Here is an 18656-nt window from a genome sequence, read left to right on the forward strand (position 1 = left end):
TAGTGTCTTTTTGTATTCATGTATTAATATGATTTGAGGTCCAACAGGTAGCAGTAGATGAGCTACTTTTTACTGAGGAATATGTCAGAGCCCACGCTGCTTTACTTGACGCGCTGCTTTACTTGACGCGCTGCTTTACTTGAAGTGAAAAAGAGTAGTCAGTACTTCAACTTTTACCAAAGTCTTTTTAAACATGAGTATAGGGTCACTCGTTTAGGGTCACTCGGGCTTACTGTAATTGTGTTGTTTGTATGTTGTTCTTATTTATAGTTGTTTTGCCCTATTTGATGATTTTGTACAGCACTTTGGTCGGCATTGGCTGTTTTTAAATGTGCTCTATAAATAAAAATGACTTGACTTGAGTATCTGTACTTCTACTTGAGTGAAGGTTGATGTACTTTTGCCATCTCTGGTCAGAGTCTGTGTGAGAGGAGGAGGGGATCTCTGGTCAGTTCATATGATCGAGATAATGGGGCTGTTCTCTCATTTACCCCATTCACTTATTCTCCCTCTCCTCCCCACTCTCTTCCTCTCCTCCCCACTCTCTCCCTCTCCTCCCCACTCTCTCCCTCTCCTCCCCACTCTCTCCCTCTCCTCCCCACTCTCTCCCTCTCCTCCCCACTCTCTTCCTCTCCTCCCCACTCTCTTCCTCTCCTCCCCACTCTCTCCCTCTCCTCCCCACTCTCTTCCTCTCCTCCTCACTCTCTTCCTCTCCTCCCCACTCTCTTCCTCTCCTCCCCACTCTCTCCCTCTCCTCCCCACTCTCTCCCTCTCCTCCCCACTCTCTCCCTCTCCTCCCCACTCTCTTCCTCTCCTCTCCACTCTCTTCCTCTCCTCCCCACTCTCTCCCTCTCCTCCCCACTCTCTCCCTCTCCTCCCCACTCTCTCCCTCTCCTCCCCACTCTCTTCCTCTCCTCCCCACTCTCTTCCTCTCCTCCCCACTCTCTCCCTCTCCTCCCCACTCTCTCCCTCTCCTCCCCACTCTCTTCCTCTCCTCCCCACTCTCTTCCTTTCCTCCCCACTCTCTTCCTCTCCTCCCCACTCTCTCCCTCTCCTCCCCACTCTCTTCCTCTCCTCCCCACTCTCTTCCTCTCCTCCCCACTCTCTTCCTCTCCTCCCCACTCTCTCCCTCTCCTCCCCCCCTCTTCCTCCCCCGTCTCTCTCCATTATTCCTATAATCAGCAGAGAGAGACTTTACTGGGAGAGTTACTGAGGTGATGGTGATGTGAGTCTTCTGTCTGCTAAACATGAATATTTCAGCTCTCCTCTCAACAAACCGCCCCTGCATCTGGCTTCAGGAAACACTCTCTTCTTCTGTTTCTTTCTCTCACCTCCTCCCCTCCCCCCCCACTCCCCACTCCCCCCCCCCCAGGTCACTGTGATACAGGTCTGTGTGATACAGGTCTGTGTGAGAACAGTATTTAGGCAGCTGAGTAAGCAGGCAGAGGAGGAACAGCACAGCTATTTAAACAAAGTTACATTTAGTCATTTAGCAGACGCTCTTATCCAGAGCGACTTACAGTAAGTACACAGACATTCCCCCCGAGGCAAGTAGGGTGAAGTGCCTTGCCCAAGGACACAACGTCATTTGGCACGGACGGGAATCGAACTGGAAACCTTCAGATTACTAGCCCGATTCCCTAACCACTCAGCCACCTGGCTCCCTAGTTCCCATCCTCAAACCCTAACACACTCACACACACACACACACACACACAATCTCAATCACACACGGTCACTCAAAATAGCTCTAAGAAAACAGACCATGTGTCTGGGAGAGGGGGGAGGAGGAAGTAAGGGTGGTGAGGAGGGGAGGGGAAAGAGGCAGGGTAACCAATGATTAAGTGTTTAAACTCACTCCTTTGTGTAAATATCACATACCCAGTGATACCACACCTCTGAATGATTGAGGGCCTCATAATGAATCTGGAACGAGGGAGGGAGAGGGAGGGAGGGAGAGGGCTGTAAGGAGCGATGTTGTGGGGTGGTGTAGGAGGAGGAGAGGAGGAAGTGTAGGAGGAGGTGGTGTAGGAGGAGGTGGTGTAGGAGGAGCTACCTGCTTCGTTGTAGGAGGCAGAGAGCTTGTCCAGCATGTCTCTGTCCAACGCAAGGATCTGCTTCTCCAGGATAGAGGGATAGGACTGTCCACTGCCGTCCTTCTCCCTCTCTTCCTTCTCCTTCTCCCTCTCTTCCTTCTCCTTCTCCTTCTCCTTCTCCTTCTCCCTCTCCTTCTCCTTCTCCCTCTCGTAGGCCAGCAGGTGCTGGCGCAGGGCGGCGGGGAGGTGGGCCTTGGCATAGTCTGCTGCTGCCTGGAGGAGGAGAGGAGACAGGAGAAAGAGAGAGAGCGAGAGAGAGGGGGAGAGGAGGAGGAGACAAGAGCAGGAAGGGGTAGAGAGAGGGGGAGAGGAGGAAGGGGGAGAGAGAGGAGGAGGGGACAAGAGGAGGAAGGGGGAGAGAGATAGAGGATCAGAGAACAGTGGAGATCGCCCCCCCCCCCCCTCATGCTGAGTAAGAGCAACTCTTTTTCTCCTTTCTCCTGAGCTCTCTGCTTCTACCCGGCCCCCCTCACCTCCGTGTTTGCATATGTGTGTGCACGTGTATGTGTGTGTGTGCACATGTGTGTATGTATGTGTGTGTTGTGAAGGTGTGAGTGTGTTTGTGCATCAACAGGCCTTGAGGCAATATTTCATCAAAGACATAAAGTATTCAGAGCAACACACACACCCACACACACCCACACACACTCCGAGTGATTTGAAGCCCTCAGGTCTCCAGCAGAGGAGATGTGTGCTGTGTTTACTTTCACAGCTTTTACTGCTACCTGTACCACACACACACACACACACACACACACACACACACACACCACTCTCCTGACGATACAGACATCCTCAGATGGGCTCAAATCAAATATGACCTCAGAACTTATATAACGAGAAGAATCACGTCTCTACCACAACCAGGAGGGTTAGGGTTACAGACACAGAGATACCAGCTGATACAGACACAGAGATACCAGCTGATACAGGCACTGAGATACCAGCTGATACAGGCACAGAGATACCAGCTGATACAGGCACTGAGATACCAGCTGACACAGGCACAGAGATACCAGCTGATACAGACACAGAGATACCAGCTGACACAGGCACAGAGATACCAGCTGATACAGACAGCAGCAGTATTGTAGCTCTCCTCTCAGAATGACACTGCACCCTTGGGAGCTAGCATGGAGCGCTAACTGTATTAGCTCACCTCAGAGCCATGTGAAAAGGCCCTGCCAAAAAGTCTTCAGTGTGTGTGTCTGTACAGTTTGCGTGAGAGAGAGAGAGAGAGAGAGAGAGAGAGACTGTGTGATCATCTGGGGAAGGTTCGGTTATGCCAGATTTATCAGGCTGGTCTCAGGTCAGTGTGTGGGGTGTGTGTGCTTGTCGGGCCTCAGCACTGAGGTGTTACATCTGTCACGTGTGTAACCATGGTTGCGCTCCGTCACTGCATTGCTTCTAAGCCTTGATAGGATGAGCATCTATCCAGCTGCTGCGCAGTCCCTCTAGGCCAATCACACGCTGGCTGGTGTCACAGCCCGCCCCCTGGGGAGCAGCGACACAGGTGGTTGGCTCAGACAGATGCCAGTATAGAGGCTCTAACAGTGCAGGTGACCAGGTTTCCTCCAGGAAACCTCCCAGGCCTCGCCTGCCTCGCCTGCCTGCCTGCCTCGCCTGCCTGCCTGCCCTGCCTGCCTGCCCTGCCTGCCTGGCCTGCCTGCTTCTAAAACCACCCAGGGAGTCATAACAGGTTTTATTAATATCAAGCGGCACAGTTAAATTTGTGCTGTTTGTGTGTGTAGGTGTTTATGTATGTAGGTGTTTAAGTATGTGTGTAGGTGTTTAACCCTCGTGCTGCCTTCGGGTCACATGACCCAAAGGTTCATAACGAACCATCGTTGTGTTTACCCAATTTTACCCAATACAAAAACAAATTAAAATAATTTTCTTTTAACCTTTGCAATGTGGGGGGTCTGAGACAGCCTAGCTGTTAAAAGAAAATGCTTCACTTTGTCTTTGTATGCGGTAAATTTGTCGCAATACGACGGTGGGTCACAATGACTGATGGGTCAGAATGACCCGAAGATAACACAAGGGTTAACCTTCGCAATGTGGGGGGTCTGAGACAGCCCAACGGTTAAAAGAAAATGCTTCACTTTGTTTTTGTATGCGGTAAAGTTGTCGCAATACGACGGTGGGTCACAATGACTGATGGGTCAGAACGACCCGAAGATAACACAAGGGTTAAATATGCCTGTGTGAGATTAACACCCACATCTCTCAACATCACTATCACTCGCTGACAGACCAACACACCCTTGCAGTTAAACACACACACACAGTTGTCTGCAAGCATACACGGTGTGTGTAAAATGTTATGCCAGTCGTTCAGCAAATAGAGACAGAGAGACAGACAGAGAGAGAGACAGAGACAGACAGAGAGAGAGACAGAGACAGAGAGAGACAGAGAGAGAGACAGACAGAGAGAGAGACAGAGAGAGAGGGCTGACTGTAACTGACAGGCCTAACCTGCTCCTTCAGGTCTCTCTCAGGGAGGAGTCATTAAGATGGACTTCTGGAGGAATCAATCAACAAGGGCCATAAAAAGCAGTGGAGTAGAAGGAGGGAGAGAGAGAGAGAGGTAGAGAAGAGGGGGAAGAATGTAATAACGCTGCAGTCTGGCTGAGAGAGAGAGAGATTAGGAAAGATGGAGAAGGGGTGAGAGAATGAGAGAGAAAGAGGGAGATGCTTATCAAAGCACATCGGGTTATGGACGCAAGCAGATGAAAGCACAGAAGTGATTTCTCTATGTGGCTCTGCTTCCTGCCTAGCAACAGCTCAGATTTCAATCTGACCACAATGTCCTTGTTCCAAGGGCCACACTGTGCTGGGCACAACCAGTTAGCTAGCTAACAACAGCTCAGCAAGAACCACTGTGAGCTAGACACAACAATATAGCCAGCAGCTCATTATCAACAACTTACTAGCTAGCAGTTCATTAACATCAACTTTCTAGCTAGCGGCTAGATAACAACAGTTAACCATGGTACACCCTACTAGCACAATAAGCCAGCTAGCAGCTAGATAACAACAACTAGCTAGCTACTTTTAAAACAGACGTTGTTAACCCGTCTAGCGGAGAAGAGTGACTTGAGCATGGGAATATAAAAAGAGAATAAATGCTAACATTGGCACTGACCCCCCCCCCCCCACACACACACACACACACACCTGCTACAGAGATTCTTCATTAGGAATGTGTAGTGAGAGATGTGACTGTCAAAGCTTGAGAAGAATTCAAGAGTTTCCATTTATTGAAAGTGGGGCAGAAATGGCCTTAAGGAGAAAGGAAGAAAGAAAATGTCAGCAATGTCTAACAAACACACACACACACACACACACACACATCCAAAAACACACACAAGCACACCACACACACAGAAAAACACATCACACACACACAATCACGGAATCCCTCTCTCAATTACATCCACCCACGCGCGCGCACACACACACACACTTCATTGGCATAGTAGAGCAGAGGATCTCATTGGTATTCTGGGGACCAGAGTCCTGTGTTCTCTGGCAAACACTGATATCTCTACCTCATGAATATTCATAACCCCACCAGGGTGGCTGCGCCTCATTGGCTCTCCCACGCTGGTAGAGAACTGCAGCTGGAGGCTCCAACCACAGAATGTATCTATCACACTCATTCTGGGGCCGCACGCACGCACGCACGCACACACACACGCACACATATACAACGCCGCTGTGAAGTAAATGTGTGTCTATGTGTGTCTCATTCTCTATCAGAATCTGAATCAGCTTTATTCGCAATGGCAGGAAGGGGCATATAAGAGTTTTAAATAAAATTTAGAAAATGTACAACAGTATTTAACCCTTGTGTTATCTTCGGGTCGTTCTGACCCATCAGTCATTGTGACCCACCGTCGTATTGCGACAACTTTACCGCATACAAAAACAAAGTGAAGCATTTTCTTTTAACCGTTGGGCTGTCTCAGACCCCCCACATTGCGAAGGTTAAAAGAAAATTATTTTTATTTGGTTTTGTATTGGGTAAAATTGGGTAAACACAACGATGGTTCGTTATGAACCTTTGGGTCATGTGACCCGAAGGCAGCACGAGGGTTAAATAATTCTAACCACTACTATACAAGTATCACACACACAGTCAGAGGAAAGATAACACGATTACAAGTCTCCCTCTAAGACCTGCATCAACCATTTCCTGTTTGATTCATCAGCATGATTTCTTGGTAGATTAATCATCTGTCTGGCAGTCTGGCAGATAACCTCTTATGGTCAAGCACACAAGGATCCTTATCTAGAGCAGAACACACACACTCACACACACACTCTCACGCACACACACACAGTCTATCTCACACACACACACACACACACACACACACAGTCTATCACACACACACACACACACACACAGTCTATCTCACACACACACACACACAGTCTATCTCACACACACACACACACAGTCTATCTCACACACTCACACACACACACACACACACACACACACACACACACACACACACACACACACACACACACACACACACACACACACACACACACACACACACACACACACCCCAACTAATCAACTTGACCAGAACTAGACCAGACCAGGACCAGGACCAGGACCAGATGGAGTTTGGCAGGAATCACATGCCATCAGGAGGCTGTTTGGTGGGTTAAGAGATGAGGGATAAGCCCTCTCTGTGGGATGAGTGTGTGTGTGTGGAGCTGTGAGGACCCCCACTGTTTCTAAAACCTCCCTTCATGACACAATTGCTGCCTCAGTACTCAGTAAACGGCCTGCACCACACTCACACACTCTTCCAGTCTGTCACAGATTCCTTGATCTCAAATATCAATTTACACTTCTCTTCACCTCACTGCCCCCACTGAGACATTCCACCCCCCTCTCCCTCCCTCTCTCCCAGAACGTTGGAGCAGAGAGAGATACAGAGAGAGAGAGATACAGAGAGAGCGAGGGACATACAGAGAGAGGGAGACAGAGAGATATTGAGAGAGGGAGATACAGAGAGAGGGAGAGATACTGAGAGAGAGAGTGAGATACAGAGAGAGGGAGAGAGAGAGAGTGAGATACAGAGGGAGAGAGAGATACTGAGAGAGAGATACTGAGAGAGATACAGAGAGAGATACAGAGAGAGAGAGATGTGAGGAGTGACTGGTGTGTTTACAAACCCACCTGCTGAGTGCCCAGAGAGAAGAGGAGGCAGGAAGGAGCACAAACACTGTTTCAGTGTTCCCCCCGCGGGTAGGCCCCCCCCTTCTGTCTCTCGGACGTTGGGCCATCTGGAGGAGGGGCGTCTCTATAGTGTGGGGTAGCATCCTTATCCTGAGGAGGGGCGTCTCTATAGTGTGGGGTAGCATCCTTATCCTGAGGAGGGGCGTCTCTATAGTGTGGGGTAGCATCCTTATCCTGAGGAGGGGCGTCTCTATAGTGTGGGGTAGCATCCTTATCCTGAGGAGGGGCGTCTCTATAGTGTGGGGTAGCATCCTTATCCTGAGGAGGGGCGTCTCTATAGTGTGGGGTAGCATCCTTATCCTGAGGAGGGGCGTCTCTATAGTGTGGGGTAGCATCCTTATCCTGAGGAGGGGCGTCTCTATAGTGTGGGGTAGCATCCTTATCTGGAGGAGGGGCGTCTCTATAGTGTGGGGTAGCATCCTTATCCTGAGGAGGGGCGTCTCTATAGTGTGGGGTAGCATCCTTATCTGGAGGAGGGGCGTCTCTATAGTGTGGGGTAGCATCCTTATCTGGAGGAGGGGCGTCTCTATAGTGTGGGGTAGCATCCTTATCCTGAGGAGGGGCGTCTCTATAGTGTGGGGTAGCATCCTTATCTGGAGGAGGGGGGTCTCTATAGTGCGGGGTAGCATCCTTATCCTGAGGAGGGGCGTCTCTATAGTGTGGGGTAGCATCCTTATCCTGAGGAGGGGCGTCTCTATAGTGTGGGGTAGCATCCTTATCCTGAGGAGGGGCGTCTCTATAGTGTGGGGTAGCATCCTTATCTGGAGGAGGGGGGTCTCTATAGTGTGGGGTAGCATCCTTATCTGGAGGAGGGGGGTCTCTATAGTGTGGGGTAGCATCCTTATCCTGAGGAGGGGCGTCTCTATAGTGTGGGGTAGCATCCTTATCCTGAGGAGGGGCGTCTCTATAGTGTGGGGTAGCATCCTTATCCTGAGGAGGGGCGTCTCTATAGTGTGGGGTAGCATCCTTATCCTGAGGAGGGGCGTCTCTATAGTGTGGGGTAGCATCCTTATCTGGAGGAGGGGGGTCTCTATAGTGTGGGGTAGCATCCTTATCTGGAGGAGGGGGGTCTCTATAGTGTGGGGTAGCATCCTTATCCTGAGGAGGGGCGTCTCTATAGTGTGGGGTAGCATCCTTATCTGGAGGAGGGGGGTCTCTATAGTGTGGGGTAGCATCCTTATCCTGAGGAGGGGCGTCTCTATAGTGTGGGGTAGCATCCTTATCTGGAGGAGGGGGGTCTCTATAGTGTGGGGTAGCATCCTTATCCTGAGGAGGGGCGTCTCTATAGTGTGGGGTAGCATCCTTATCCTGAGGAGGGGCGTCTCTATAGTGTGGGGTAGCATCCTTATCTGGAGGAGGGGGGTCTCTATAGTGTGGGGTAGCATCCTTATCCTGAGGAGGGGCGTCTCTATAGTGTGGGGTAGCATCCTTATCTGGAGGAGGGGGGTCTCTATAGTGTGGGGTAGCATCCTTATCTGGAGGAGGGGGGTCTCTATAGTGTGGGGTAGCATCCTTATCTGGAGGAGGGGGGTCTCTATAGTGTGGGGTAGCATCCTTATCTGGAGGAGGGGGGTCTCTATAGTGTGGGGTAGCATCCTTATCCTGAGGAGGGGCGTCTCTATAGTGTGGGGTAGCATCCTTATCCTGAGGAGGGGGGTCTCTATAGTGTGGGGTAGCATCCTTATCTGGAGGAGGGGGGTCTCTATAGTGTGGGGTAGCATCCTTATCCTGAGGAGGGGCGTCTCTATAGTGTGGGGTAGCATCCTTATCCTGAGGAGGGGCGTCTCTATAGTGTGGGGTAGCATCCTTATCCTGAGGAGGGGCGTCTCTATAGTGTGGGGTAGCATCCTTATCTGGAGGAGGGGGGTCTCTATAGTGTGGGGTAGCATCCTTATCCTGAGGAGGGGCGTCTCTATAGTGTGGGGTAGCATCCTTATCCTGAGGAGGGGCGTCTCTATAGTGTGGGGTAGCATCCTTATCCTGAGGAGGGGCGTCTCTATAGTGTGGGGTAGCATCCTTATCTGGAGGAGGGGGGTCTCTATAGTGTGGGGTAGCATCCTTATCCTGAGGAGGGGCGTCTCTATAGTGTGGGGTAGCATCCTTATCCTGAGGAGGGGCGTCTCTATAGTGTGGGGTAGCATCCTTATCTGGAGGAGGGGGGTCTCTATAGTGTGGGGTAGCATCCTTATCTGGAGGAGGGGGGTCTCTATAGTGTGGGGTAGCATCCTTATCTGGAGGAGGGGGGTCTCTATAGTGTGGGGTAGCATCCTTATCCTGAGGAGGGGGGTCTCTATAGTGTGGGGTAGCATCCTTATCTGGAGGAGGGGGGTCTCTATAGTGTGGGGTAGCATCCTTATCCTGAGGAGGGGGGTCTCTATAGTGTGGGGTAGCATCCTTATCCTGAGGAGGGGCGTCTCTATAGTGTGGGGTAGCATCCTTATCTGGAGGAGGGGGGTCTCTATAGTGTGGGGTAGCATCCTTATCCTGAGGAGGGGGGTCTCTATAGTGTGGGGTAGCATCCTTATCTGGAGGAACTCAGACTTCCTGAAGATTCTCCACTCCAGGAACTGTTCCAACACCCCACAACATTCATCAGCTGCAGTCCTCTCTCTCTCTCTCTCTCTCTGGCTCTCAATCAGTCCCCTCTCTCTCTCGCTCTCAATCAGTCCCCTCTCTCTCTCGCTCTCTCGCACGCATTCAGTTTCTCTTTCCACCCTCTATCCCTCCACTCTGTCTCTCTCTTCCTTTCCTGGGTTCATTCCACCATTCATTCCCTTCCTCTCTTCCATCCATCTTTCCCTCCAATCCATCTGTGGATCGTGTCCTTAACCTCCAGACAGAGGAGGAGAGGAAGAGAGGAGGAGTAGAGGGAGAGAGCGAGAGAGAGAGACAGAGAGAGAGAAAGAAGAGGAGAGAGAGGAGGAGAGAGTTATGGGAGAGAGAGAGAGATTTGTGTGCTCCTTGTGTCAGTAGCTCATCATCCAGGAACAGTGATGGATGGAGACATCACATTCATTAGGACTCTCCCTGCTCCTCTCTCTCGTTCTCCCCCTCTCCCCTTTTCTGCTCCTCTATCTCTCCCCCTCCCTCTTTCTGTTCCTCTCTCCCCCTCTCTACCTCCCCCTCCTTCTTTCTGTTCCTCTTTCCCTCTCTCTACCTCTCCCTCCCTCCCTCCCCCTCCCTCTCTCTAAGCCCTGACAGAAACACAGCATCAGCATACAAAAACACAACAAACGCTTAATCAAGACTTGTGCGCATGCGTACACACAAACACACACACGTCAAGCCTTTTCCAATAGACACTCCCTCCAGTGTTCCACCACACACACTCTGCCCCCCCACCACACACACACACACTCTGCCCCCCACCACATCCTGCACTCCACCCCCACCATGCAGCATTGATCGCCGGATGCCTGAAACACCTGCATCACGCTAGGGTCAACTGTCAGCGGACAAACATCTGACTTTGTGCCTCAAGAAAATCAATATTCATCTGTATTACCCTCCTCTGCTCGGAGGGCTGATGCAAACATACATGCGTTTGTGTGTGCCAGTTTCAGATTCATTCCTTCCTTGAGGGTTTAGGTTGGTTGAGGGGCAGTTCTATGGGCATATGTGAAGCCCTCTGTGACATGCTTGCGTGTAAAAAGGGCTATACAAATACATTTGATTTGATTTGATTCAGAATCAAAGCCATTTCAGTCATAACCAGAGTCAGATCAGATCCAGCTCCTCCTGCAGCCCAGATTCCAAAGTGAGGCAGGTGCAACTTTGAGTGTGAATGTGTGTGTGACTGCCCTTGCCGAGTTAGTGTCATAGATGAGTCAGGACTGCCCTTGCAGTGTTAGTGTCATAGATGAGTCAGGACTGCCCTTGCAGTGTTAGTGTCGTAGATGAGTCAGGACTGCCCTTGCAGTGTTAGTGTCGTAGATGAGTCAGGACTGCCCTTGCAGTGTTAGTGTCGTACATGACATGGTGTTGTCAGTACAGTCCAGTTTATTGTTCAGGTGAACACCCAGGTACTTAGAGTCCACTATTCCAAAGTCCTTTCCCTGCTTCACCGGTGTTGTGGGGGGGTGACTGTGCCTGCGGAAGTCCACCACCAGCTCCTTGGTTTTCCCCGCATTGATCTGGAGGCAGTTCCACTGGCACCAGTCCACAAAGTCCTGTCAGTTCTCTGAACTCCCTGTCATCGTCATCTGTGATGAGGCCTACGATGGCGTCAGAGAACTTCTGCAGATGGCAGGTGGCTGCGCTGTACATGAAGTCTGCAGTGTACAGGGCGAACAGGAAGTCTGCAGTGTACAGGGCGAACAGGAAGTCTGCAGTGTACAGGGCGTACATGAAGTCTGCAGTGTACAGGGCGAACAGGAAGTCTGCAGTGTACAGGGCGAACAGGAAGTCTGCAGTGTACAGGGCGAACAGGAAGTCTGCAGTGTACAGGGCGAACAGGAAGTCTGCAGTGTACAGGGCGAACAGGAAGTCTGCAGTGTACAGGGCGAACAGGAAGTCTGCAGTGTACAGGGCGAACAGGAAGTCTGCAGTGTACAGGGCGAACAGGAAGTCTGCAGTGTACAGGGCGAACAGGAAGTCTGCAGTGTACAGGGCGAACAGGAAGTCTGCAGTGTACAGGGCGAACAGGAAGTCTGCAGTGTACAGGGCGAACAGGAAGTCTGCAGTGTACAGGGCGAACAGGAAGTCTGCAGTGTACAGGGCGAACAGGAAGTCTGCAGTGTACAGGGCGAACAGGAAGTCTGCAGTGTACAGGGCGAACAGGAAGTCTGCAGTGTACAGGGCGAACAGGAAGTCTGCAGTGTACAGGGCGAACAGGAAGTCTGCAGTGTACAGGGCGAACAGGAAGTCTGCAGTGTACAGGGCGAACAGGAAGTCTGCAGTGTACAGGGTGAACAGGAAGTCTGCAGTGTACAGGGTGAACAGGAAGTCTGCAGTGTACAGGGTGAACAGGAAGTCTGCAGTGTACAGGGTGAACAGGAAGTCTGCAGTGTACAGGGTGAACAGGAAGTCTGCAGTGTACAGGGTGAACAGGAAGTCTGCAGTGTACAGGGCGAACAGGAGGGAGACTGTTCCCTGTGTCGCTCCTGTGACAGCGTTACAAACGCTATCAGTGTCACATACACACACACACACCCATACAAGTACACACACACACAGTACGATGAGGTATCTAAGTAGATACTTCCTCCACAGCTGCACAAAGCTACAAGCGTCTAGAGAGTAAGAGAAACAGATTCAGATAAGAACACTTTACAGAGTAAGGTGTGTGAGAGTGTGTGTGTGAGAGGGTGTGTGTGAGTATGTGTGTGTGAGGACGTGTGTGTGTGAGAGAGTGTGTGTGAGTATGTGAGTATGTGTGTGTGAGGACGTGTGTGTGTGTGTGTGTGTGTGTATATAGATGTGGACTCCCCTCAGGCTGAAGGTTCTAGACTGTTTAATATTTCAGAGGAGTGATAAATAAACCAGACTGTAGAGAGATAAGGTGACTGCAGGGAGTCAGGGTGAGAGAGTGCGTGTGTGGGGGTGGGTGAGAGAAAGATAGAGTGTGTGTGTGAGGGTGTTTATGTGTGAGGGTGTGTGTGTGTGAGAGTGTGTGTGTGTGTGTGAGGGTGTGTGTGTGTGTGTGTGTGAGGGTGTGTGTGTGTGTACAGGAACCTGAGACAGATAGAGAAAATAAGAGGTAGAAATATGAGAATGAGGGAGGTCAAGAGAGAGAGAGAGAGAGAGAGAGAGAGAGAGAGAGAGAGAGAGAGAGAGAGAGAGAGAGAGAGAGAGAGAGAGAGAGAGAGAGAGAGAGGGTGAGAGAGTGAATCAAATCAAACTTTATTAATATAGCGCATTTCATACCAGAAGGCAACACAATGCGCAATGAGAAAGAGAGAGTGGTAGAGAGAAAGTCACATGAGTATTCCAAACTGCAGGTGCTTGTGAGAGGAGGAGATATGAATATATTATATATTTACTGCATTTTAAATCCAATTAGCAGCATGATGCTCGCCCTGCTCATAGCAGAATGTTAGCAGCTCTGTGTTTATCAGTCACACACACAGCCAGGTAGATAGGGATCATGAGAATGGGTTCATTTAGCAGAAACTTTTATCCAAAGTGACAGAGGGGATTTGAACCTGGGACCTCTAGATCTGCAGTCAAATACTCTGTTGAGCTGTACTCATCCCTGATTGGCCTCAAAGGGGACCAATAGGAGACGAGTACAGCAGTAGTCCTAGTGCCCTTCATGGTGATTATTTACTGTGGTGCACACACACACACACACACACATGTACACACTCATACTCAAACACACGCACAGCTCTGCTAACACTCCCATGTCTGCTAGTCTCCGAGGGACACAATGTGAATGAAAGAGGAGAGAGAGAGAGAGAGAGAGAGAGAGAGAGAGAGAGAGAGAGAGAGAGAGAGAGAGAGAGAGAGAGAGAGAGAGAGAGAGAGAGAGAGAGAGAGAGAGAGAGGAGGGAACGAGGGAGAAATGATAGGAAGGATAGAAGAGAGGAAGAGAAGAGAGTGGGAATAAAGTAGAGGGGAGAAGAGAGGAGGGGAGGAAGAGAGAGAGAAGGAGTCTACCATGACAGAAGAGGGGCTTTGGAGTCCTCATGACTCATGATCAGAAAGAATAGAGAAAAACAGCCACTACTCACTCTCTCTCTCTCACTCACACACACACACGTCAGATGTGAGGGGAGAGGAGGTGAGGAGGGGAGGTGAGGGGGTGAGAGGAGGAGGTGAGGACAGGAGGGGAGGTGAGAAAGGGAGGTGAGAGGAGGAGGTGAGGGGAGGAGGGGGGTGGGTGAGGGGAGGAGGGGGCTGGGTGAGGGGAGGAGGGGGCTGGGTGAGGGGAGGAGGAAGTGAGGTTCCTCTGGGTAGTTCAGAGTTCAGCCGTGGAGACTGCTTCTCTTCGTCCATCTCAGTCCTTCATTCTGGGAAAGGGGGAGTAGGGGGAGGGGAAGAGGAGAGTAGGGAGAGAGGGAAGTTAGGGGGGAGGGGTCAATCAGGGGGAGGGGCGTGCTGGAACACCTCTGTTTGCTCTTTTCTCTCTCTCTCTCTCTCCCTCCCCTCTGCTGTCTGAATGGAGATGTGAATGAGCAGGTCTAAACAGCCGTCTCTAAGGAAACCTGTCTCTAAGGAAACCTGTCTCTAAGGAGGATCTCCCTGGTGACTGGGAGGCCCCCTCCAGACACCCAAGGGGGGGGGGGGCTTTTGTGTGTGTGTGTGTAATACTATTTCAACATGTGCTGAATGCATGCATGTGTGTTTTTAAGGGTATGTTTTTGTTTGTGTGGTGTGTGTGTTTATGTGTGTTTGTACGTGTGTATGTTCGTGTGAGTGTGTTTTATTTGGGTAGTAGGTGTGTAAGTGTGCCAACATGGGTGCTTCCTAGAGATGAAGACCATTCTGGTACTGACAAAATATCTGGTGAGGTCAGGAGATCAGGTCAGTGGGTGTCTGGTGAGGTCAGAGGTCAGGTCAGTGGGTGTCTGGTGAGGTCAGAGGTCAGGTCAGTGGGTGTCTGGTGAGGTCAGAGGTCAGGTCAGTGGGTGTCTGGTGAGGTCAGAGGTCAGGTCAGTGGGTGTCTGGTGAAGTCAGAGGTCAGGTCAGCTCTCTCTCTCTCATCAGGTCGGTAAACTGTGCAGGTGACACTAGTGTCTGGTTCCAGAGCGACACTACAGAAGAGGAATACAGGAACCATCACTGCAGCCTGAGGTCCTACTGGGAGGGGGAGGGGTCTACATAAGTCAATCAAAACCTTTTTTGTCTCCCTCTCTTCCCTCCCTCTCTCTTTAGAACACTCGTCCACTCTTCCATCTCTTTCACTCTCTCTGTTTGACTCCTGTGCTCTCTTCACATATCTCCCCCCTCTCTCTCTTCCACACTCCCCTCCCAGGAACACACATATCTCACCCCTCTCTCTCTTCCACGCTCCCCTCCCAGGAACACACATATCTCCCCCCTCTCTCTCTTCCACGCTCCCCTCCCAGGAACACACATATCTCTCTCCTCCACCCTTCCTCCCACGACCAGCCCCCTCCCAGGAACACACACGGCCCGCAGGGGAGAGCAGTTGAATGACCAGTTTTGGTAGTGGAGATCGAGTTTCTGCTGGGCCCACAGTTGGACCAGCAGAACAGTTATCCCTCATCTCTATAGAAACCTATTATTAGAATGTTTTCTTTCAGTCTTGGTGGGAGCAGGCTGGTCTCTGGAGGACTGAGGGGAGGACTGGGGATGGATATAGCTCAGTGGTTAGAGCATCTGTTCAACATCAAGTTTGAATTCCCCCACTGTATATCTCTTGGGATGAAATGTGTCTATTCTTGTTATCATAGACTGTATGTTGCATGTTATCATAACTGATCATGAAAACACACCTGCAGTCCAGATAGCAGCAGGAACAGGAAGGGGCGGGGCTTGGTGGTGCAAGAACAGGAAGGGATGGGGCTTGAAAATCTAGGGACGGGGTTTGATAAGGTAGGAACTGGGGAGAAGGGGGGTTCAGGGACATTAAAGATTGTATGCAAGACCTCATATAAAGAGAGAAGTAAAGGGGAGGGAGAGAGAGGGATGGGGAGGAAGGATTGGAAAAGTAAGATGAGCTGGAGAAGAAAAAGGAGAGGGGAGGAGAAGAGAGGAGATGAGGAGGGAGAGGAGAGGAAGGACGGAGAGGTGAGGAGAGGAGGGAGTGAGTGAGGAGGCACACACACAACACAGAAACACACACAATTCAGCTCTTTCACTCTCCCTGCCTCCCACACACAGACACCTCTTTCTGAAAGACACAAAAACACACAATTCACCTCTTTCACTCTCCCCCCACACACAAACCTCTAGGAGCCACACACACATACTTCTAAAGACATCTGTCTCCTCAAAGTTTACAATCCTCTTTCTATAAGCAGCAGTCAGCCCTGCCCCTCCTGTTGTGTGATCACCTGATCACTCAAACCTCCTGATCTGGACATACTACAGACCTACACACACACACACACACACACAGCTCTATGGATCAGTAGGCACAGCACAGGTGCTTGTGTGGCTCAACATGTAGGTTCTTCATTCAGCAGACATACAAATAGTGACCATTTAGTGAGCCTGTCTCCACGGACACAGGCTCGCGAAGACAGGCTCGCGGAGACAGGCTCGAGGACACAGGCTCGCGGAGACAGGCTCGAGGACACAGGCTCGCGAACACAGGCTCGCGGAAACAGGCTCGAGGACACAGGCTTGCGAACACAGGCTCGCGGAGACAGGCTCGCGGACACAGGCTCGCGGACACAGGCTCGCGGACACAGGCTCGAGGACACAGGCTCGCGGACACAGGCTCGCGGACACAGGCTCGAGGACACAGGCTCGCGGACACAGGCTCGCGGACACAGGCTCGCGGAGACAGGCTCGAGGACACAGGCTCGCGGACACAGGCTCGCGGACACAGGCTCGCGGAGACAGGCTCGCGGACACAGGCTCGAGGACACAGGCTCGAGGACACAGGCTTGCAGAGACAGGCTCGAGGACACAGGCTCGCAGAGACAGGCTCGAGGACACAGGATCGAGGACACAGGCTCGCGGACACAGGCTCGAGGACACAGGCTCGCGGACACAGGCTCGAGGACACAGGCTCGAGGACACAGGCTCGAGGACACAGGCTCGCGGACACAGGCTCGAGGACACAGGCTCGAGGACACAGGCTCGAGGACACAGGCTCGAGGACACAGGCTCGTAGCCGTTTGATGTTCTGCTCTCCTCCAGTCCACCCGCACGTTTCAACGAACTTAATCCTGTTTACCCTCGAGCTTACCTCGTCCTCTGTAATCGGTTTAAAGACTTGATCAGCAGCATATATCCTGTTAAGTATGTATGTCTGGAAGCATTTAAGAACACGAATTATAGGGTTACTTGGCACAGCTTGGAGATTCTGAGCACTAACTTCTACCATGAGCAGGTGAAACCCCATGTTTATATCAAACAGAGAAGCACAAAGAATGTGCTGAATGTACCCTAATAATAATAATCATCATGTCTACATTTAGCAGACGCTTTTATACAAACGATGTAGGCTACATGGAGGATTTGAACCAGGGACATCGTGATCCACAGTCAAATGCTGTTCCAAAAACACATCAACATGAGGCGACACAACTCATCCATGGTGTAACCACATATCTTACCTCTCCTCCATGCCCGTCGAAAATCCCAAATATGGACGGGTGGCTCTTGTTCACCATGTCGGTCAGAACCTCGAAGCGGTCCTCCATGTGTTCCCTGCGGCCCTGGATGGAGTACACCGCCACGTTCTGGCTCTTCAGCTCCCAGGTTTTGGAGAACTCTGCGTCCAGCACATCGAGTCCCACGAATTTGTCGTTCTGCATGATCTCCGCCACTTTACCCTTGACCATTTTGACAGCATCCCTGCTCGACTTGACTATGGTTTTGACTTCATCCGTGTGGAAAAAGTAGCTCCACAGAGCCAGGCTGATGCAGAGCAGGAACAGGGTTTCTGGTCTAAGCAGAAAGTATCTCATAATCCGGCCCAGGAGAGACAGAAGGGTCATGGTATCCTGTATCATTTAGACAAGAAAGAAACTACTGAAAGGTTGTTGTCGTTTCCTCGCAAATCTTAGTCCATTGTTGGTGAGAAGAAATAACCAGGAAAAATCAAATTAATAACAACAGCCTATGTAAAGTAGTAAAGTGCCGGATCAACCTACAACCGCTAGCGGCAGGACAGATAGGTGGATGTCTGTCTTGGAAAATGTCTGAGTTAGTTGCGAAGTCACTTGCCGTATCTGGTTCACTCACATTAAGCTCTGCAATGAATCGGCGGCTGTTCCTCGTCTGTGATGCGGTGTGTCGGCTACCAACCGTACAGAAGGCAGAACGCGCTCCGCCACCGGTAGGCAAAGCGCTGTCCGCGCGTGGACATTAAATAACTATTACCTTGACGATTTAAAAAAGCCGATGCCGTAGGCTGAAGCCTCTGTGTGTCTTTTGTCTTGTCTAAAAAGAGAAGTGGAAGTAGAGCGCGCACCAGGTCCCTCTCTTCTCCCGCATTCCAAGCTGTAAATAGCGGCTGTGTCAAACCTGAAGCAGCGTCTGTAGCGTGGGGAAGGAACGCCCCACTCTGTCCTCAGGAGGGGAGCGCCCTGCACCGTCGCATGCGATCATTACAAATATGACGTGCGTCACTCTCAGATTTAATAAACACGTCTATTTAATCAGTAAATACTACGATTTATTATCACGTTTTGCAAGAGAATGCAGCG

The 18656-nt window shown here is 51.0% G+C and overlaps 1 protein-coding gene across 1 annotated transcript; it reads right to left on the reverse strand.

The window, feature by feature from the left end:
* Nucleotides 1-1915: 1915 nt before the first annotated feature.
* LOC134029449 (protein phosphatase 1L-like) lies at nucleotides 1916-18642 on the reverse strand. Its single transcript, XM_062473540.1, has 3 exons — nucleotides 17562-18642; nucleotides 2054-2309; nucleotides 1916-1926 (listed from the first exon to the last, which is right to left on the reverse strand). The coding sequence occupies exons 1-3, from the start codon at nucleotides 17958-17960 to the stop codon at nucleotides 1916-1918; spliced, it is 666 nt and encodes a 221-aa protein (XP_062329524.1). The 5' UTR covers nucleotides 17961-18642.
* Nucleotides 18643-18656: the final 14 nt, after the last annotated feature.

The sequence above is a fragment of the Osmerus eperlanus genome, chromosome 11, assembly GCF_963692335.1.
Source record: "Osmerus eperlanus chromosome 11, fOsmEpe2.1, whole genome shotgun sequence".
NCBI lineage: Eukaryota > Metazoa > Chordata > Actinopteri > Osmeriformes > Osmeridae > Osmerus > Osmerus eperlanus.

Excerpts from the sequence above, each read along its gene's own strand:
- LOC134029449 (XM_062473540.1), bottom strand. The coding sequence starts at position 17,960 with ATGATACAGGATACCATGACCCTTCTGTCTCTCCTGGGCCGGATTATG. Across the intron at positions 2,310-17,561 it reads TCGACGGGCATGGAGGAGAG|GCAGCAGCAGACTATGCCAA; the intron begins GTAAGATATGTG and ends CTCCTCCTCCAG.